A 23,368-nucleotide genomic window follows, 5' to 3' on the forward strand; every position below is an offset into this window, starting at 1 on the left:
TATGTTTTTTATTAATAATTTAAATGTAAAATTTTAATTTAAAAAAAAAAGAAGAAAATGGATGGTTTTCCTCTGCATAATAAAAATGTGAAAACATTAAAAAAAAAGGGTATATTACTGTAAAAATATTGTAATAATACATTTATTTAAAGGAGAATTGTTAAGAAATTGGGAAGTTATTAGAAAAGCTACCATTATCAGCTTTCACACTTTAATTTCAAATTTAAAAGTTAGAACTTTAAGTTCAATTTTGTTCCGGCCAACGGTTTACGAAGTTTTGGCTTTCTTTTTCTTTTTTCTTACCCAAAGTTTTGGCCTAGAGAAACTGCCATTTTATTTTTAAAAATAGTGAAATGGCAATGCATTTCACTATATTTGAAAACATTTCTACAAATTTTCATCTAAAATAACTTATCAAATATATATTATTATTCAAGTTTTTTTCTTCCAACTACAAAATCAAATTTTAAACAATCTTTCCCTCTTTCTAATTTTTTTTTCTTGAGCTTTTTTGTTTAAAATTATTATTGTATGCTAGTCTTTTAATATTATCACTTTTTTTTAAAATATGCTCGGTAAAAATAAAATACTGAAATATTGAATTAAAAAATATTATCGATTTCAAAATTTAAAAGGCACAGATGTCCCTTTTGAAGAATAGTTGAAATTGAGTTGATTTTAAGCTACAAGTTACTAAACTAAATTTAGTAATATAAATAGTGTTTAATTTTAGATCAGTTATTTAAAATATATATTAAAATTTTTATTTGTTATTTGAAGAGGAGAGAGATGTTTTTAAAAATAGCAAAATATTAAAAATTATTTACATTTTTTTTGTTTTTTAATCCATAACAATTTTTTTAAAAAAAATCTACAATGATTTTGTTTAAATTAGATTTTTTTTACATATTTAAGTTAGTGGATTTTATTATTTTAGAAAAAAAACACAAATCTAATCAAATCTAAACTATTTTATTCCAAATTTGTATGGTTATCCATATTTAAACAATTTTTGTATGATCTTTTATATTTTGTACGATAATAGTTTGAAAAAAATAACCTTTCAAATTATTAAAAGAAATAATTAATTTTGATAAATTTAAACTAGAAAAAACTTATGACAAGAATAGGAACAAAAAGATATAGAAATTAAAGAAATCAATAAAACTGAAAACACACAAAAATTACATGAAAAAACTCAATACTATACACATAAGTTTATCCCCGCCCTGATTACAAAAATATACTAAGTTTAAAGTGCTTCACATTGCAATCATTATAAACTAAAAGTATAATCTCATCGGTTCTTTTAAACTTCCAGGACAATTGTTCTTTTAATATATTGTCAAAATCTAACACATTGTATTGTTGCAGGATATTTGAAAAATTCACACAATTTATGTGACAACGATTATCTATATCACATTCCAATATTTTTCCTTTCCATCATGTTTTCCAATGAACCATATTGAAATTAATGGCACAATTTCCAACTATTTATCTCACTCAAAAGTTCTTCAACCATGTCAACATAACTTCCACCACATATTTTGCATAACAATCATGTTAATGCATGTGTACAAACCTTGTGGAACTGGTAATACCATATCCTCTTTCGTGGTAACAACACTAGTTTGACTTGGAGTTTTTTCACGAACTTGCTCTATCAAGATAATCCATTTTCACGTGTTCGGATTGTTCGTTTTTTCAACAACTCTTTCTATATGAACTCCTTATTCATTTTCCAATTGCTAGTTGCTAGTACTTAATTATCTTTGGGTGCACACCCTTCAATCTTTAGTAATCTTCTCTAACAAAATTCAATATATAGTAGTCTTAGCAAAATCTAAATATTTATTTTTCATGTGTCTAAATTTGTTTTGTACATCCAAATTCTAAATTAAACGTAATAAGGCAATCCTAATTCTCAATCCAAAGATCCAACCTATTAACGTAGCAAGAACATTTGAAATAAAAAGCTAACACATTCTTAAAATAATTTAGATCAACAAAGAGAAAGTTAAGATTATATTACCTCTTAGATCAAAGATCTAGAATGAAGATTTGGAAATATTGTTCTAAATTGAGTCTCTCCGCAATCAAACTTGATCAATGTTAGATTGAATGGTTTGCACGCATTTTATCACAATAATTGCAAATTAAGAGAAACGTCTTGTTCTTACAAATGAAAGAATAAATACATTATATAGCATTGTAGAGATTCTATTATAATTAATGAAAATACCAAAAGTCAAAATAAAACATTAAGTGTGTTTTCTATTGTTCAATAACTAATTTCCAACCACCATCTTTCATTCTAAGTTATTAATAAATAATTGAAAATACAATAAGAATGTAATATTAACTAAATCACGAGGTCTTCAAAGTGTTGGGTTCAAGGAAGCTGAATGTGTATCCCATTGTCTGCTTCAACAAAGAAAACACCGACATTCAATACCCCAAATGGTCCTTCGACATTCAATACCCCAATACACTGACCTATTGTACATGAAAAATGAATGACTGGTTAATCTTTGATGGCTTTGATCTTGTAATTGGTTCGTATGGAACATCATGGTTCTTATCATAATGGCTAATCTCTACTAACTTGTATGAAAAACTCCGACCACCACCTCCAAGCACTATCTCCATGAACTGCCACTGACCAAACTTTGACCACTATCTTCCCCTAACCATTAGTCATCGTCTTCGACAATCGTCGTTAACCTTTGACCACAGTTTTCCACTACATCCACTAGCTGACCTCCACTACCATCTTCATCGACATTACCAAACCAACCTCCAACAACCACATTTGGTGACCTTCGACTCTATTTTATGATGACCTCCACTTGTCAACCTCCAACCACCATTATCTCCTATAACGCTATTGGCCAGCATCATCCCAATGATCGTTGTCAACTCGAACTATCACCTCTATTGAAAAGTTTGATTATACATATTTTATATATAACAAAACAAACAATATTTTACCTTAAAAACACTCTTGAAAAAGAGTTGCCAAACAATATATATTTTTATTTTAAGAAAAACTTGAATTGAAATCAAAATTTTAAAATCAACAATTCATATTATAAAACTTTGGACAAATCGAAGTAACTCAATTGAAATTAATTGCGTAAGTCAATGAAGAGTCAAAATTAAGTTAAAAATTGATTTAGTTTCTTGTAACTTTTTTTTTAAAGGTTTTGAATTTGAACTGTGGAGGTACAAATGTAAATTAAACTAAGTTCATGTTTTATTGTAATTTATAGAAAATAAAATGCAATTAGAAAGTTGGTTTGATTAGATTAGGCGATGAATTGCGGTGCATTTTACCAAAACTATCTTTGTACTAAAGAGAAAGGCAACCGAATCCGAAAGAACACGGATCGATAGGCGGAAGGAAGAATCCAATCCGCCGATTTGCTGCTAGGATTTCGATTCGAATCCAAGAATTTGGGTATCATCAATGGCCGGCCTATCGCTCCAGTGCGGAGACTGTGGCGTACTCTTGAAATCCGTAGAAGAAGCTCAACAACATGCCGAACTCACTTCTCACTCCAACTTCTCCGAGTCCACCGAAGCAGTGCTCAATCTCGTCTGCACTGCTTGTGGCAAGCCCTGCCGATCCAAGACGGTTTGAATTTCGAACTACTTTCTTCTAATTTTAATCTCCAATTCACTTCTTTGCTTTTACGGAGATCGTAGTTGTATTTAGTAGAACCACGCCTTTTGAATTCTCTTTTTGTGGTGTTTGGTTCTGTAGGAAAGTGATTTGCATACGAAAAGGACTGGCCATACCGAGTTTGCTGATAAGACTTTGGAGGCTGCAAAACCAATAAGTTTGGAGGCTCCAAAGGTAGATGCGGAAGCAGAAGATGGCGGAGATGCAAGTGCTAGCAAGTCTGAAGGTATGGAACAATTCTCGTCATGATCTATTCTTTAAATTTCCAATCATGTTAAAAGAGAAAATACAGTTGTAGAAATGAACCCAGGGCGTGACTGATAGGTGAAAGTTAGGTTGAATGATAATGAATTGTGGCTGCCTAAGGGGCATCCATTTTGACAATGCTTGCTGTAGAGTTCAGTTTATTGAGAACAGACGCCTTAGTTGCACTATCTACAAATTTCTGGTTCATGTCAAATGAAAGGAAAATGGAATCCATAATCATATTTTCATTCTTTGTCCAACGGCATCTCAGAATGGAGACATTTACTTCCTTTCTTCTTTGGTGGATATCCTTTCAAAGATAAAGTTAAGTCCCTGATGTGGGATATTAGAAGTTATTATGTTGTATTAAATTGATCTATTCTACAATATTTACTTGTAGGCAAGAATCCTTCCTGCCATTCTTGGACCCAAGAAAGAAGGTCTATACCAGAATAACGTGAAAAGTGAAAGCGCCCTGAAGATTTAGTTAATCAAACAAAAAAACTGAATATAACCTACTTACTGCTATTATTTCTAGGTTCCCGCTGACCTTTATTTACAAAATGTTACGTATAAAACTATCCTTTGACTACTAGGATATTTAACCTGAAGTTGAACAAAAAAAAAAAAAAAACAAGTTGATCTGACGGACGCAACAAACGAAGAACTTGCGTGCCTAACACCTTACAGTTTTTGGTGCATTTTCATTTGGTTACTTCTTATATAAAAGCGAAGAAACCTTTGTTCACACCACGATCTCCCTCTCTTCACTGTATATCTTTAAATTCATCATCTCTAGATCTTGCACGTTCAAGTCACATCATCATGCAAATGCATGGAAATTATCCATGAAGCCATCCTTTTAACTATGAGGATATATTGTTAGAAAGTAATCTATGTTAGAAAAGATTAGTGCTATGACGGGAGGTTGGTAAGAAAGCTTGTTAATGCAATATAAAATTTCAAGCTAAGCTACATTTTAATTGTTTTTTTTATTTGCTCACTGGTGCATTTTGCCACTTGAGTAAACATTTAACATTAATTTTTTTTGTCTGTATTAAGAAATGGTTGTGCCAGAGGTGAACAAAAATATATTAGAGGAACTTGAAGCTATGGGCTTTCCAACAGCACAAGCAACCCGTGCACTCTTTTATTCTGGTGAGTTGTTTGTAAAGTCAGAACGTAAATCTCTTTTATTTTGAGTTCAAACACTTGGAATGTTATTTCTTCATCACTTGAGTATAGTCAACTTATCAGAACTCTCTAGTCAAATTAGTATCTGGATTCACAACTTCACGAACGTGAGAGCAGCTGAATATGGTTAAATTTAATTCTTATCTTTTAGATTAAGCATCTTTGTCCATTGCTCATTTAATTGGAAGTGCTAGGGTAGGCTCTTTAAACCATTCAGACTCTCTCGGGTGATAACTGATAGCATAGATAGAAGGGCAAAATTTAAGAGTAACTTCAATGCAACCAAAACATTAGAAAGAGAGGGGCCAAGGATCTATGGTACAATGCTGGTAAGCCTTCCTCTATGGTGTATGGATTTATTGGGCGCAAGGTCTTATTTCATGACAATGCTGGAAGGAGGTGGTATATGTGGCCAAATGTCATTACTTTTGTTGGAGTGTTTATGAACCTCCCCTTTTAACCTTCTACCAAGTTCCAACATAAGTGATTCGGTTTAGAGTAGCTTTTTGTAACTACTATGGTTTGCCGTGGTCTTTTGTATGCTTGTAATGGGAGCACTAAAGCAATTTGTCACTTTTTCCCATGTTAATATAAACTTATTTGTTATATCTCTCTTATCCTCAGCTGTTGGATCCTTTCTTGTAATTCTTTTTTTTTTGGCTCCTGTTGAGTGGACTTTTTTGGATTGCCACATGTATTATTTCATTTGCTCAAATAAAATTAGATTTTCATTAAAAAAAGAGTAGAAAATCTATATGTTCATGTAGATTTGAAAAGATAATGGGTTCAGAATATATTTCCTTATTGGAAAAATTGAAACCTAAGTTAGGATATTTTAGTTTTTTATGTTTATATTACTTCCATGTGGATGAACTGTGCATGGTGGTGTAAACACTGCAAAATTCCTAAGCATGCTCCTCAAAACGTCGCCAATGTATTATTTTGGGAATTCTTTTCAATTTGTCTCATCCACTCAGTTGTATAGACCATTTCTTTTAATGAAATGAACAAAGATATATCCATACTTTCATGGATAATGAATGGGGTTATTAGGGTAGTTAGAGCATAACAGTAATTAGTTAGGGAGTTAGTTATATTTGTTGGTTATAAATAGGAAGAGGAAGATGAGCAATATTTGCTATATGAACTAGGGTTTGAGAGTGATCTCAAGATAGGCTTGAGTGTGATCTCAAGAAGGGAGGATCCAAGTGCCTCAAATCACTTGGTTTAACATGTACTTATATTATTTTTTATATTTCAATATATCTGGGTTGTATCAATAACATATGGATATTCATTTTAATAGAACTATCATTTATGTATCTATTAATTAACAAGTTTTAATTTCTCTCTTTTAGGTAATTCTAGTCTTGAGGCAGCAGTCAATTGGGTAGTCGAACATGAGAATGATCCGGAGATAGACCAGATGCCTTTGGTAAGTCCTGCTGTTCTTCATTTTTAATATTTGTATCTTTAATTTGTTTCGGGGCACTACTTTCCTTTACACATACAAAACAATCTCTATTCATCAAGATATGAATGGGGTCATTGTAGAGGTACAAGTAGATAAATTTGATTGGTTGTTTGTTTGCTTTAGGTGCAAGTTTGTGTGTTATAATGCGATGCTGGACTGATATAATGGAAAGTGAAACTAGTTAAAAGAGAAGCTTTGAAAAATCAGATCATGGCAAAGAAAAAAAACTTATTGAACCATTCAAAACCTATCAAGTGTATTAAAATACTGGCAGAATCAACCAAAGCTGCTCAAATTGATGAAAACACCAAATGAACTGAACATATCCGGGTTTAAATCTTATAAAACTCAACCAACTGACAAAATGTAGCCAAGATGATATATGACAACCAACCTTGCCCAATGAAAGTCGTTTCTATCAAAAAAAAAAAAGAAAAAGAAAAAGGCAACCAACCTTGCTGTTTCAGTAATCTTCATTGGGAGGATTTCATATCATCTATTGTACATATTATACTGCCAAACTCATATTCTATATATATTTTAAAATTTATTGACAGAGGTAGCAAATCAATTGGATATATGCCATCTTTGTTTGTTTAGTTCTTGGAGGGGATGACACCTTACTTTGTGTTTATTTCTCAGGTTCCCAAGGACACAAAGGTTGAGGCTCCAAAGCCTTCGCTTACACCTGAGCAATTGAAAGCAAAACAGCAGGAGCTAAGGTACAGGGTCACTCATAGTGATATTATGCTATTATTGAAAAGAGAAAATACCTAATTGTGGGGGGGCATAAAGTATCTCTCAGAAGCCAACGAATTTTGAAAAGAATTCCAAATAGCATTACATAAGGATTGCAACTTTTATTATTATTACTACTCTGCTACTGCTACTAACATAAAAAAGGAGTATGAATGAATGAAGTGCTCGGTCTAGAGAATCCAACTAGAAGTAGGGAAAATAGTTCTATCAATTAAGTTATAATCGCTGACCATATACCTTTAACGCACTAGTCCTTTTCCAACCAAAATTTTATGGAGATCACATGATACTGCACCCCACCTTGGTCACATTTTTAAATCCTTAGGCAACAAAGTTCTGAATCTAATTAATAAAAGACTCCTGACTGCATGGTTACCAATTAGCATTGTTTTGTTAGGTGACTTTTTCTTTCCCCTTTCCCCCTTTTCTTGTTTGTTTTTGTTTTGTTCTTTTGGGGATTTGCTTCCTATTTTTCTCTCATATGGTGAATTATCTTTTAGGGAACGGGCTAGGAAGAAAAAGGAGGAGGAAGAGAAGATAACTGAAAGAGAAAGGGAAAAGGTATTTATGCTTCGTTCATTTTTACAGCAACCTTTCAAGAAATAGTTAAATCATTGAGGAACATCAGGATAGAGCTTACCATCTGTTCACTATAAAATTTTTCTCGTCATTTCTTTAGCTTTTTCATGTTTATGTCCTGGTTTTGTTTTAATTAAGCTTCTTTTTCTTTCTTTTCTTTGGTGATAGATGATTAGATTCATAGAATTAGAAGTCCTTTTGCTATGGAAAAGTTAAAAGTAGTATTGTTGTGTTCCTTAGCTTTTTATGACTGACAAAGTGCCTCAGATAGATAATATAGTATGCATTTGTTTTCTCAGGAGAGAATTCGAATTGGCAAGGAGCTCTTAGAAGCGAAAAGGATCGAGGAAGAAAATGAGAGAAAAAGGTTATTTTTAGGTCCTTGTTATGGTCTTTTTATGGTTGATAGATAGAATTGTTCATGAATGGAATTGTTCTTAGGCTATTGAAAGCATTATTACTATGTTGTATTGTATTCAAATTTACTCCTTTTTTATGCAAAATATCTTTCCTATTGTAGAATATTAGCCTTGAGAAAAGCTGAAAAAGAAGAAGAGAAAAGAGCCAGGGAAAAAATTCGTCAAAAACTTGAAGAGGACAAGGTATTGATAGTTCCTAATCCTGAAAAATTGTGCGTATTAAATCAATTAAGCATCATATAGTATAAGATTTTGTTTTTAAATATTATTCTTTTTTTGTGTGTTATTCCTCATGAATCAATGTGCGTTTCTTTTCTACTCACTTTCCAGATCGATATAAAGATATTTTAAATGCTTACATGTTGGTTTGTGGAAAGTACTATCTAGTGTTATATTCGTAATTTACATTTTTACTCTCAATTGTTTAGTAACTTCAGCTATGAAAAGAGGTTATAATCTGTACCTATCGTTTCATAGAAGTTGGTTCATAAGTGTGGTTCTTTTGGGATGGTTAGGCTGCAACTGGTAAGTTCAATTATTAACGGGATTGATCTGCTGGTCAAAGAGGAAATGTTTTATTTATTTATTTATTTTGTAAGAAACCACACTTTAGGGATGGAAGAATATACAAGGACACACAAAAAACCAAGTCTGAACAGAAAAAAGAGTTCGACACTAACTACAGAAATGGAATTCTCCAATCCAAAAGAACAAGACCAAGCTCATAATTACAAAAACTGCCTAGTAACCGATGTCATTTATCCTGATCTCTCAATCTCTCTGAAAATTATTTGAACCCATGAATTCAATTCTCATTTGTGAAGTCTGTCACATCAATGTCTGCTGTGTTTTTCAAAGTCAACCTGGCATTGCTAGGATGTGGATATTACTTATCTTTCTTAATTCCAAATATAATGAGATTTCTTGAGACTTGTGTAAGTGATCATGGATTATGAAAAATTCTTATTATAATAGTTTTTTTGTTAAATTATAAATCCTCTGATTTTCAAAAGTTACTAAAAAATCTTTGAACTTTCAATTTTGTATCTAGGGGGTTCTTGACATGAAATTAACTGTTTATATTTGAATGCAATTAACAATTTACTTAAATAACCCCTTGTCCTTGTGCTTTTCTTCGTTTGCCTTGGTATAAAACAAAAGAAAAAAAATTCATCTTCTTTCCTATAAAAACAATTAAATGTTTTATTAGACATAAAAATAAAATTTGGCATCTAGTAGGGTCCCTAACTTTCCATTTTCAATATAATAGACGTGCCAATTTAAAAAAATGTCAAGTATAGACATGGAATTGGAAGTGTAAGGACACTTGTTAACATTAAGTTGAAAGTTTTGTGTTCTATTAAATTCTCAAAAATCTATTACATGTGGAATTAATAGTCGAAGACCTATTAGAGATGTTTTTAATATTTTTGAGACCTCATGGATGCATACCTAAAAGCTTAGTAACCAAGCTTTTAATACTTGTTTTGTTTTGTTTTTTTTGTTAGTACTGTTTCTTTTAATATAGAAAATGACATTTGGTTGATGAGATGAGATATAGAAACAACAATTCAGATAAGCTAACAGATTTAAAAAGACCATTTAGTGTTTCTATATCATCTTAGCAACGAAATGCCATTTTGTGTAGGCGATGAATAGAAAAGTAGAATCCTCAATAGGTTATGCTACCAATGAAATTCGGCTTATCATGAAACGAGTCTTGATTTTGTTAAACTATTATAATGCTTTTTTTTTTTTTTATAATCATTTTTATCATTTGTGATTGGTCCAAAAGCAATATTCTTGTGGTTGGTGAAAGGTTAAAATTCTTTTTTTGTTTAGAATGTCATATTGTTTTTTTTTAAGTTGTGAGCAAAATGATAATAAATTGTGATTTTATTATAAAGAAGTTATTTTTTCACAGGCAGAAAGAAGACGGAGGCTTGGATTGCCACCAGAAGATCCTTCAACTGCAAAACCTCCGGCACCTGTTGTTGAAGAGAAAAAGGTATTGCCTGTGCTGTCGGATTAGGTACTCTTTCAATTTTGAATTGCTTAGAGTTTCTTTGATTAAATGTTTGTTTGTAACTGCAGTTGTCTTTACCGGTTAGACCTGCTTCAAAGGCAGAGCAAATGAGAGAATGTTTGCGATCATTAAAGTCCAATCACAAGGTAAATATGTTTAAGAATTCATAAAACACTCCTATCGCAGATCGGAACTCGGAATGCTGCTAATATTACAATGACTTTTACATGTCTGTACACAAGCACTAGAACACACATATGGAAGTAGAATTACTTGCACATGGGATATAATTGAAAAAGAATTTGAAAGCGTGCATCAATGAGAAGCTGTGAACTAACTTAACCAAGTCAAAGACAGCATCCTGACTCCTACTTCTGTCATTGAAAGTTCTGACGATTCCTTTCTAACTAGGGTTAGTAGGGCATGGCTTTGTTTGCATTTGTCCAAAAAATAGTTGTCCTTTCCATTCATTACTTATTTATTTTCGTAAGGAACAAAACTTTTCACTGATAAGATGAAAAAATACTAGTGCTCAATGGATACTAACTTCGCAAGGGTGTCATTTGTCGACTAAGGAAACGAGAGAGGTTGCCTCTCTTCTTTCCTTACTGGAGAATTGCAATTTCAGAGTGGGGAGAAGGGACATTGTATTTGGAGTCCAAACCCTAGTGAAGCCTTTTCTTGTAATTCTTTCTTTAGATTGTTGTTGGATTCCTCTCCTAGTAGAGAGTCCGTGTTTGTTGTGGTTTGGAGGATCAAGATAGATAAGAAAATCATATTCTTTATTTGGCAAGTCTTGCTTGGGCCATATGGAACTTTGGATAGGTTGGTTTGAAGGAGGACCTCGCTTGTGAGGCATTTTTGTTGTATTCTGTGTCAAAAGGGTGTGGAAGACTTATATCATCTCCTTTGGGATTGATAAAATGCAAGGTATGCTCGGAGCTATTTTCTGCCTGAGTTCAATGTTAGTTTTGCTTGGCAAAGGAACGTTTGTGCAAAGATTGAGGAATTTTTCCACCATTCTACATTCTGAGAGGCCGTTTTTTGTGGTTTTTTGGGGTGTGGGCTGTGATTTGGGATCTTTGGGGGGATGGAATGATAGAGTATTTAGAGGTAGGGATAAGGAACCTTGCGAGTTTTGGTCCTTAGTAAGGTTCCTTATGTCTTTGTGGGATTCGGTTTCGAAGATTTTTTGTAACTATTTAATAGGCAACATTTTACTTCGCTGGAGCCCCTTTATTTGGTTGGGGTGTTTTGGTGGTATTGAAAGTAACAACAAAAAAATAAAACACAAGTTTACGTGGAAACCCTATTGCAAGGAGAAAAACACAATATTGTTTTCTCTTATTATTTTCTAATAATTGCAAAGGATACACTTTGGGAATAATAAAAAGACAACAAGAGCTTATTGTAAAAAAGGAAAGAATATTATTGCAAATCTACCCTTGGTAAAGCTCACTAATTCTAACACTCCCTCTCAAGTTGGGACGAATATCAATAAGGAGAACAAAAAAATATTGAAAGTAACAACAAAAAAATAAAACACAAGTTTACGTGGAAACCCTATTGCAAGGAGAAAAACACAATATTGTTTTCTCTTATTATTTTCTAATAATTGCAAAGGATACACTTTGGGAATAATAAAAAGACAACAAGAGCTTATTGTAAAAAAGGAAAGAATATTATTGCAAATCTACCCTTGGTAAAGCTCACTAATTCTAACACTCCCTCTCAAGTTGGGACGAATATCAATAAGGCCCAACTTGCTAAAACATGAATCAAAGCTTTGTCTGATAAGCCCCTTGGTGAGAATATTAGCAACCTGTTGACTCGAGGGAATGTAAGGAATGCATATGCTACCGTTGTCCAGTTTTCTTTAATAAAGTGGCTATCAATCTCCATAGGTTTAGTTCTATCATGTTGAACTGATTGTTAATGATGCTAATAGCCGCCTTATTATCATAGGATAATTTCATCGGCACCTCATAGTCTCGATGAAGGTTAGATAAAACTTACTGTAGCCAAATCTCCTCACATACCCCCAAACTCATAGGCCTGTACTCTGCTTCAGCACTGCTTCTAGCCACAACCCCTTGCTTCTTACTCCTCCAAATTACGAGATTGCCCCATACAAAGGTACAATAGCCAGAGGTGGATTTCCTGTCAACAACAGAGCTTGTCCAGTTAGAATCAGTATAAGCCTCAATACATCTTTTGTTGGTATTCCTAAACATCAACCCTTTACCAGGAGTTTTCAAGTACCTCAGAATTCTGTTAGTGTTACCAGCCTCCATTTGTTCCTCATGGGGGTTTGCATGAACTAATTGCACTCATAGCATAGGATGTATTCGGTCTAGTGTGAGACAAGTAGATCAACTTTCCCACAAGGCCCTGATATTTTTTTTTTCCAACTAGAACTTTATCATCTGAATTTCCCAGTTTATAGTTGAACTGAATGGGGGTATCAGTAGGACGACATCCTAACATCCTTGTTTCAATCGGCAAATCAAGTGTATACTTTGAGATATAGAGATACCATCTTTGATCTAGCTACCTCCATCCCAAGGAAATACTTCAGATTTTTCAAGTCTTAAATTTCAAACTCATCACCCTTTTTCTTTTTTAGTTGAATGATCTCAACGGTGTCATCCCCAAATAATACAATGTCATCAACATAAACAATCAACACGGCGATCTTCCCAACCTAGGAGACTTTTGTAAGCAAAGTGATCAGAGAGCCCGTCACTGTACCTTTGGACTTGACAAAGGTAGTAAACCTATTAAACAATGCTCTCGATAACGGTATTAGCTCATACAAGGATTTATGAAGTTTGCAAACCCTCGATGATCTAACTGGGCTTCAAATGCTAAAGAGGGGACTGATATAGACTTCCTCTTCTAAGTCTCCATTCAAGAACGCATTCCTAATATTTAGCTGATATAGGGCCTCGTCTTTATTCACAACAAATATCAAGACTACGATGTTTAATTTTGCAACTGGGAAAAAGTTTCAAAGTAATCGATTCCAAAGGTCTGAGTAAACCCTTTTGCAACTAACTTGGTCTTGTGTTTGTCAAGTCTGCCTTGTACTTAAGTGTAAACACCCTTTTGCATCCCACGGTTTTATGTCCCTTAGGGAGAGTACAAATCTTCTAGGTCTTGTTCTTTTCAAGAGCTCTCATCTCTTCCATGACTGCAATTTTCTATTCAGGGCACTCTAAAGCAATGTGGATATTTTTAGGTATCATGGTAGAGTCAAGGTTGGCTATAATGGCTATGAACTGTGGTGATAGGTTCTCATAGGAAACATAGTGACATACGGAGTGTTTCGTGCAGGTTCTGATACCTTTGATCCGCGCAATAGAGATGTGAAGAGAAGGATCATAATAATCTAGAGTACTTGAATGATCCGGTTTAGCCTCATTACTCGTCCTTTCTGCCATGATCTCAATCTCATCAACACTGTCCTTTTCAACACTACCCATTTCATCCATTTCTTTAGGAACATCTGTAGTAGACCTGTCAGTCTTTTAGCCATTTTACTATCAACATATGAACCATTAGAATTATTCATACCTTGATCTCATGATGGTTAAGAATCTTGGATCGATGCCGGCTGAGCAGTAGGGGACCCAATTTCCTTTCTGAGATTCCTCTTATAGTAGGTCATGCAGGGAACTTTTGTAACTAAGACCGTTTTATGGGGTTTAGGATCAGGTAAGGGTAAGGTGACAAAAGTAGAATGGGTAGACTCTAAGGGACCTACTCAGTTAGACTCTTCACTCATGATCTCTCCCTGAAGTGAAAGAAAGGACGATCCTCAAGGTGACATTCATGGAGACAAAGTCCTTATGGGAAGTAGGATGTAAATATTTGCAACCCGAGGGGTGAACTTGGTTTGGTTAGGGCCATGGTTATGAATGTATGCAGTACACCTGAACACCTGGAAGGGAATATCAGGGATGAGACGGTAGAGGGATAAGACTTCTTTGAGACATTTGAGGGGGGTCTGGAGGTGGAGGACACGGGAGGACATTCAATTGATAAGATGAGCTGCGATAAGAATAAATAGTGCCCCACAAATAGGAGGGAAAGGACAGACAACATGAGGGAACATGCTTCCAGAAGGTGACGGTTTTTTCTTTTGGCAACCCCTTTTTGCTGGGGTGTGTAAGCACAAGAGCTTTGGTTAACAATCCCTTTAGAGGACAAAAACTCATAAAGGGAATGGTTTTGAAACTCACGACCATTGTCACCAGTGGCGGATCCAAGAAATTTATTGACAGGGGTCTTCGAGTTGTAACTCATAGAAAAAATAAAAATCTGGAGAAAAAAAATACACAACTAAGACTTGAACTCTTGTTGGAAGGGGGGCTGACAAGCATTGTTACCACTAAACTACCTACAAATATTAAATATTAATTGATTTTCTTTATACATATTATATAAACACAATAAGGTTGAGGGGGGGCTCGAGCCCCCCCGGGCCTATACTAAACCCGCCGGTGATTGTCACTTCGTAGAATTGCAATTTTTGTATTGAATTGCATTTCTACGATGTGATAAAAGTTCCGAAAAGTGGAGGTGACCTTGAATTTGTCGTCCAGATAAGACGAGTATGGTCATCAATGAAGGTCACAAACCACCGTTTTCCAGAGATAGTAGTAAGTTAGTAACCTTGGACGGTCCCCACACATCACTATGAATACGAATGAAATGTTGGGTTGGTTTGTATGGTTGTGAGGGAAAGGAGGCCCGATGTTTTTTTTGCCCAAATACACACATCACAAGATAAGGTAGAGACATCAACATTAAAGGAGAGACGAGGAAATAAATGTTTCATGTATTGAAAATTGGGGTGACCCAAATGGAAATGCCACAACATACAATCTTTTTCAGAAGTAGTAAAGTATGAAGGTAAAAGACTCGTCCTAGAGGTTCTACTAGATGAAGCATCATCGTTAAGGAGGTAGAGTCCCTTGCTGTGCCAGGTAGTGGCAATCATCCTCCCCGTGCTCAAGTTCTAAAAAAGGAAACAGAATCAGGTAAGAAAGTTGCTTTACAGTTCAATTCACGGGTAATCTTGTTTATAGACAACAAATTATAAGATATCTTAGGCAGCACATTATAAGGATAGCTCTTTAAAGGGAAAATTTTGTCCCTTCCCAGAAATGGGGGCCAAAGAGTCATCGACAGTTCTATTTCTTTTATTATCGTCGACACAAGGAAAATTTGACACAAAATACTCAGAGGAACTTGTCAGATGAAGTCTAGAATCCAGGGGTTCTTCCCATTAACACTAATAAGACTGAGGGACAGAGGCATATCTGACTAGGCAATAGCTCCTAGTCTGGTTAGACTAGAGGATCGTTCTGGTTCACATTTGGTTGAGAAGGTCTAGCAAACTCACTTACATAGGCTCACCCTGGATTCTGTTTGTCGTTGGGAGGCTGTTTCTTATCTTCTGAGGGACGACCATGTAATTTCCAATATTGTTCTTTGGTGTGCCACTGTTTCTTGCAATGCTTATAGATAGAGACCAGTTTGCCCTTGTGCTTCTCGTTGTCATGAGTAGAGGATCTTGTGCTAGAGGCAGCAAAATCAATTGCAAGGGTGGTCAAAATATTCATGGCGCTTGTGCGGTCCTCCTGAAGGCGAACTTTAGAACAAACCTCCATCGAGAAAGAAATAGGTCTCTGGCCTAGTATGCACCTATAGACTACATCAAACTTTTAATTGAGGCCAACAAGGAAGTCGTATATTATGTCAGTCTCTTTAATTCTAGAATATTGTATGGCCATCATTGGGACAGTCCCAAGCCATTTATCTGCAAAGATCCATTTTTTGCCAAATCAGAGAAAGTTTGCTAAAATAGGATGTTATATCCATTGCTCCCTGCTTGCGTTCATGGACTTGTTTTCGTAGTGTGTAGAGCCAAAAGGCATTTTGACGCTTCGAACACAATTTCTGAGCTGTATCCCTTATGTTCTTAGCAGTCTTAGCATACAGCAAGTGCTTACCAATCGGTGGCTCCATTTTGTTCATTAATGTGGCTCGAATAAGAGAATCCTCTCCTTTCCAATAGCGTTCTTGGGGATCTCCCGGTGGAGGACAGGGTATCTCCCTTGTTAGAAAACCAAATTTGTGGCGCCCCTCGATGATCATTTTAACAGATTGCGACCCGAGAAATAGTTCTGGACAATTTATTTTCTCCTCTGAACTTTTTTTTTGTAGACTGTGCCACTGTATTGGACACATAAGAAGAGGACAAATTAGGGAACGAAGTTATCGGATTCTCATAATACATCGGTAAGGTTGTAGGAATGACTAGAAGTGTTTGTAGGAGCCCCTAACGTTGCCTCGAATGCTACAATCTACTTTTAAAGCATGTCCAATTGTTGTTGGGCGGTACTCTAAGAAAAGCCTTGCAAATGAGGTTTGGACTGAGCCGAGGATTCATCAACCTCAAATGTTTACTGGGCATGAGGATTATCAACACCGAGGTGACAATTGGGTAGAGTTTTTGGAGAGGTATAGTATCCGGTTGGATAGTGGTGTAGGATTTGGTTTGCTACAGGGTTGGATAGACCTAGGGATTGCGGCAAAGTGGAGCATAGACAAAATAAATTGCACCGGAATCAGCATTGTTGATTACTGACTGAAGGGACGGTAAAATAATACATATTTGGGGTTTCTTGGTTCCTTCTGGCGTCTGCATTGGGACCTAACTTAGAACATGTTACTTGTACATTCTCTGCAATACCAAATATCTTTACTGTATGAATTTGTTGTTTTGGTCATAGTTGTATATTATTGCTTTGAAGTTCAAAACTATCAATTAGTTTTAATAGACAGGAGAACAAGACCGGTTGTTTTATTTTAGTTTCTTTAATGTTAGTTACTGAACGATAATTTTAATTCATCTTTCTTCCTTAAAGTAAATTCAATTTGATTAGAGTGATCCCTTGTCTTTAACTTCTACGTTTGTTCTAGGAGGATGATGCTAAAGTGAAGAGAGCGTTTCAAACCCTTCTAACTTATGTGGGAAACGTGGTGAAAAGTCCTGATGAAGAGAAGTTCAGAAAAATTAGACTTAGCAACCAAACTTTCCAGGTATCTGCCTCATTTGGCTAATTATGGTACTGTTTTACCCGTTTCCAATGTCAATTGAAATGCTTCACTTATTTTTTTTCTGAAAATTTTCTGGTAAATTTATGCTCTATTTGCAAGAACTATCAAACTTTATCATATTGCACAAGTAAGCAATCTTTATGTTTTGGTATCATTCTTGGTCAAAACAATTCTTAATGTGCATTTGTGATTCCAAGACAATTCTTTGTATGCATTTGTGATTCCAAAGCAATTCATTATATGCAATTGTGATTCCAAAACAATTTATTATATGCATTTGTGATTTGCATGTACAAGGGTAAAAAACACAGAACACACATTTGCACAAACTAATGATTCGTTTTCAGTCAGAGTCTAATTGACCATATAACAAGCAGTGAAGCATGCACAATATTTCTCACAAGGAATTTATGATCCAGAGTGTTAACATCATAATGGTGAACTTGATTTTATGACCTGATTAGTTAATTTCTCTTTCTCGTAAAATTGAAAATTGTCTGAAAATGGTTAAATTACAAATTTGGTAGGTAGACTTTGATGGTGATCTATACGTCTTTGAAATATTGATGGTTATTCTGTATCTGTCAGTATTGTGGACAATTGTTGGCTGATGAGTGATGTGATATATGAGGGAATAAATTGAACAACTAGAAAGAAATAGAGTGACATGCTTTATATAAAAGGATCATAAATCTTGACTTTGATAACAGTGCATTTTGTGCTAATTTGTCTATCATACTGTACTAAATTTGCAACAAAACATTTTCACATCATCAATGTTGACATATCTTTTTTAATGTTTAGGAACTAAATTGACACGACTATGTTGATAAAATTATATACTTGCATTATAAACGAACAACTAAACCCGAATTACCCGTTGGATGCAACAGGATAGAGTGGGTGCACTGAGAGGAGGAATTGAGTTTCTAGAGCTGTGCGGGTTCGAAAAAATCGAAGGCGGTGAGTTCTTGTTTCTGCCCAGAAACAAGGTTGACAGGGCAGTGCTCAATTCAGCTGGTTCTGAGCTCGACTCTGCTATTAAAAATCCTTTCTTTGGCGTCCTCTAATTTCACGTTTCAGAGAAAAAAAATATTTTAGTACTCTTTTTTTGGGTGTGGAATATGGTCCAGATTGATGTTGATATTTTGTTCTTTGGTGACACTATACATGAAGAAAGATTTAGTGCATTAACTCCTTAAATGGTGGTCTCATATTGTTTGTTTCGGTGATGTCTCCTCTGCTATTAGTGTCTTATTTTTTTTTTCACATATTCTTTTGATCTCATCCCTGCATTCTTTAAAAAAGAAATTTGTCTAATAAATCCATAAATCCATAAATCAAACAAATGACTTTGGAGGGGAATTATATTCATAGGTTCACTTGTTTCCTAAAAGTTATTTGAAGTTGATTTGAAGTTGATTGTGTGATTATATGTTTGTATGTTGATACAACCATAAATATCAGTAATGCTATAAAGTTATTTAGGTCCTCATATTTTGAAGTGAAAGATTTATGTGAGACTAATGGGATGTACTTAGTATTATTGAGAATGTTTTGATTTATGTCAATCACACATTGAATACTATTAAAGAGATTTGATAGTTTAATGATACACTTGTAAGGACACCTTATGATGCTAGTTTGAGCCTCAAAGAAAATAAATGAGATAGTGTTTCTTAATCTGAATATGAAAGGTTATAGAAAATATTATGTTTTTTTATAACCTATGCAAGACTGGTTATATATTGCACATGTTGTGAGAAGATTGAGGGTTTATTTTATTGTTCTTTGTCATTTATTAAGATATCTTAAGGGTAGAATAGATTATGGTTTACATTTTAATAATTTTCTACCATACTAGAGAGGTAGTGTGTGCAATTGTATAGTTTGAAACCGTGTTTAATAAATAACGTTTATATGTTGCATATGTGGTGTGATGTCAGCTAATGCCATTCACCTTCTGAACAACTTGAACTGATCCTTACTTGGAAACATGGAACATTCAACGGTGGAAGTCTTTTAACTTTGAAAATCTTTAAAATTGCAGTGTAATCCATTTAAAATTCCTTTTATGAATACCAAGTAAAAATATAGCAAACATGAAAGTATAAACTTTTATAAATACCAAGTAAAAATATAACAAACATGAAAGTATAAACTCTTCAATTTGGAGAGTCATCCTATATAGTAGGTAAACAACATTCTTTACTGGGATGATCTTTAAATTTCTGTGTGGCGTCCCTACTCTTTTACAATATTTTATGGATTGAATTAATTATGTACTCTCGAAGAAAAGGTTCAAGTCATAATGTAGTTCGATTTTTTTTTTTTTTTTGTTTATTTGGTTATTAGACTAAGCTTAAAGTTTCCTTCAAACTTCCAACGTACCTTTAAAAAAGGATCAATTCATAACATAGCTCAACTAAGTAGATTTAAGCAGCCTACGTACTTTGTACAATATAGGGGTCAAATCATAACATATTACAATTATATGTTTCTTTTTTGTCGTTCACCTTTTAAGTTCATGTGGGGCTAGGAGAGCACTATGCAGTTTGGCCTCTTACAATAAGGAGCTTTGCGTATTTAGCAGCTCATATTTTCATGAAGGATTTGTTGAGTTTCTTCACTTATAGGATTGGTCAATATAATAAGTCTTGACTTCAAAATAATCTTTTGTATATATGTCAACAACTTTCTCTTCATGCATGAAGAGACACGACTGTAAATTGGCTCATCGTTGTTTTCTTCATGAAATAGTTTTACCTTCAAAATTTTCATCTTTCTTTCATGCTGATCGATTGTCATCTTTAGACAATCAAAAGCAGATGTTGAAGGTCAATCTTTCTTTAACGTGAATATATTTCATCTTTTAAAAACTGAAGTTCAAGTAAACCTAGAAGTTGAAGCTTGGTTTTCCTCATCTATTGTGACCATACTCAATCTTTGAAAAATTGAAGATCAAGTGTTGAAGGCTTGATATGATCGAAGATAGAAGTTATGTGCTCGATTTCCTTTGAATCGTCTCTTTCTTTAGCATTTATATGGTTACTGTCAAATTCTGCTATGCTGACAGCATGACTTCTAATACTTATCATCGCAAAAGTTTCTTGGGAGAAATTATGCTAAAGTTACTAGTCGTTAAGGTTAGGGAAATTCTTTATCTTCTTCCTTAAGAAGTTTAGGCTTCCATCCCCTTTAGTTTCTTTTCTTTATTTGGCTCTTGTGCTTATTCTTCTTTAATATGGTTGGAGAAACGACTTCTTTTTGGTGGAATTTGACTTTTCTTTCTTTGGATGTGTCACGAAGATCAATCCTTTGCCATCATCTTCAATAGGCTCATTTTTGTTTTGGGAGTCTGTAATCTCGAGTTTTTGTTGGAATCGAACAACTATAGGTTCAAAGGTCTCAAACTGAATCAAGGTTTCTTTTTTATTGTAAGGCACAACAAATGGTGGAACACTTGAATTTATCGCCACTGCACATGATTCGTCTGCCGTATCTCATTAATATCAAACTTAATCTTCTTTTCACGAGCTAACTTTAGAATCAACTCTTTCAGCATGAAACACTTTTCAATTGGATGATTAACTACTTGATGATACTTGGAGTAGTTAGAATCATTTACTTTTCCTTCTTGTTTCGATCGTTTACATTTTGACAATTGAATAAGTTGCTTTTCTAGCAGCTGCTTTAACATGTCTACACCATTAGAGTTAGGAAATGGATAAACTTTTTCCTATCTTTCTTTCAAAGTTAGACAACGTCTCTCACCTCTATTATCTTCCTTTTCGAATTTTTTCTTTTTCTTTAGGGAAAGATTTTAATGGAGTCACATGAACAACTATAGATTATTTTTTGACACTATTCGTGATTTTTTCAGTGTCGTCATTGACTTCATTCTTGTCATTCCTTATTTTTGAAACAAAAAAATCTTTTGCTCTCCGGTTGGCAATGCTTAGCTCTAGATCATGGACACAAGTTTTCAGTTCTTCAAATGTACAAGGTTTTATGCCTTGCAAAATATATAGAGGCTCCTAGTGCATGCCTTGGGTGCACATCTCCACTACAGATAGTTCATTTAGTTTATCTTTACAATGTAAACTTAGAGCTCTCCATTGATTTACGTAATGGCTCTCTCTTCCAGTGTTTGGTATTTGTTAGCTTTTTCATTCTAACGATACGCCTAGTGTTATAGAAGCAGTTTAGAAACTCTCTTTCTAATGGTTTCCAATTGTCAATCACTTCGGGCTCTAGATCGGTGCACCACTTGAAGACATTTCCCTTTAAACGTAACTTTGAACAAACTGCCTGACTGGTTGGTCTCCTCTTGATCCTGCGTTCTTGCTTGTTTCAAGAAAGTGGACAATATGTTGCTTCAGGATGCCTTTTCTATTGAACTGTTAGAACTTTGGAGGTTGGTATCTAAAAGGCATTCTCAGATCATCGATTCTCTTGGTATATGGCTTGGAACATAAAAGAAGCTTGTGGTGTTCCTCCATACTGAGCCCTTATGGAGCTTGTGATCATATCCTGCCGTTGTTGGACTAACAGGTAGATGACAAAGATGGACTGTTGCGCTTGATTTTTCTGTTGCACAACTTTTTCTTTGTCATTAGCTTTGACAGTGGGAGTTTGGCTTGACTTAGAAGTTTCACAAGCCTTCATTTGATCTCTCAAGCCAACGATTTCATGATCTCGCTCTTTGACAAGTTTCATTAGGAGATTTCTTTTCCTCTCTATCTCTGCCATGGCTGCCTCAGTTGTTACATCTACCATCATGATAGACACTACTTTAAGGTGTGATTCTTTCTATGATAGATCGAAAACAAGAGTATAGTTGTCGAACAAAGGATTCTCTCTGATTACGATTACGATTCCACTTTTAGAAAATTTCATCAATTGTTCTTGGATGATCCTCTTTGAGTGACTTCAAGTGTCAGGTCCCATGCAAAAGTTGTTTGCAACAATTTTTCTAGATGCAATTTTCTTTAGTGTTATTGGTTGGTTTGTTGATTTGGATTTTGATAGAAAGATATCCCACGGAACGTGTCAATTTATTTAAAAAAGAGTTTTAGAGAAACTTGTTTTGTGGAGTTGATGTTGTATTTGTGTTGATTTGATTATATGTGGTTCGATCTCTAGTACTTGATTTTATAACTCTCTTTTCAGTTGAATGCGTACACTTGATTTGAAGAAGTGGAACACGTGATGTTCTTGAAGTTGGAGTTTTGGAAGAAAGCTTGTATCCACAGGAACTTTAACTTTCGATTATAGTCAACTTCAGAAGTTTAGGAGTTTTCTGGTTGTTGGGAGAACTCTCTCTAGACCTTAATAAAATTTTCTGAACCCCATAAATGAAGAGAATTCATCTATTTACAGAGTTCTTAGGTGAGCATTGTGGCCTAGAGCTTGGTTGATCCATGGATCTGGCTCTCTAAGCCTAACCATATTAACTTGGGTCTTATTTAGCATTTGACTTAAATTAAGCCTATTTTTTTTGGGTTAATTGAACTTTAGGCCAAATAATAACATTTAATTGGATCAAAATAGTTAATTTCATCCAACCATTGTCATGAAAACACTTTGCGTCATTGTGATGAAAATAACCAGTTTGTGGTTTCAATTTCAATTTAGGACACATATCATCTTTTAATTTGTCCAAACTTTAACTATTTAAGAAATGTCACGATAATTTGTGATTAGTCCAAAATTTCTCATTCAAGAGATATTCTTTTATTAATCAAATAACAAATGAACTTAACAATAAATTAGTTTACATTAAATGAAATTGATCCCTAACATTTAGTTAGTAATTATTTGATGGAAATTTTTTAAAAATAGTAGAATTT

General features: G+C 34.3%; 1 protein-coding gene across 1 annotated transcript; it reads left to right on the plus strand.

The window, feature by feature from the left end:
- Window positions 1-3,286: 3,286 nt before the first annotated feature.
- LOC101215434 (chromatin assembly factor 1 subunit A-B) lies at window positions 3,287-18,748 on the plus strand. Its single transcript, XM_004138917.3, has 12 exons — window positions 3,287-3,640; window positions 3,770-3,914; window positions 4,997-5,092; window positions 6,487-6,563; window positions 7,245-7,324; window positions 7,862-7,922; window positions 8,240-8,307; window positions 8,461-8,542; window positions 10,284-10,367; window positions 10,454-10,531; window positions 17,379-17,498; window positions 18,410-18,748. Exons 1-12 carry the CDS (start codon window positions 3,473-3,475, stop codon window positions 18,584-18,586), a joined length of 1,236 nt encoding a protein of 411 aa, XP_004138965.1. The 5' UTR covers window positions 3,287-3,472; the 3' UTR covers window positions 18,587-18,748.
- The last annotated feature ends 4,620 nt before the right edge of the window (window positions 18,749-23,368 follow it).

The sequence above is a fragment of the Cucumis sativus genome, chromosome 2 (genome assembly GCF_000004075.3).
Source record: "Cucumis sativus cultivar 9930 chromosome 2, Cucumber_9930_V3, whole genome shotgun sequence".
NCBI classification, from domain to species: Eukaryota; Viridiplantae; Streptophyta; class Magnoliopsida; order Cucurbitales; family Cucurbitaceae; genus Cucumis; species Cucumis sativus.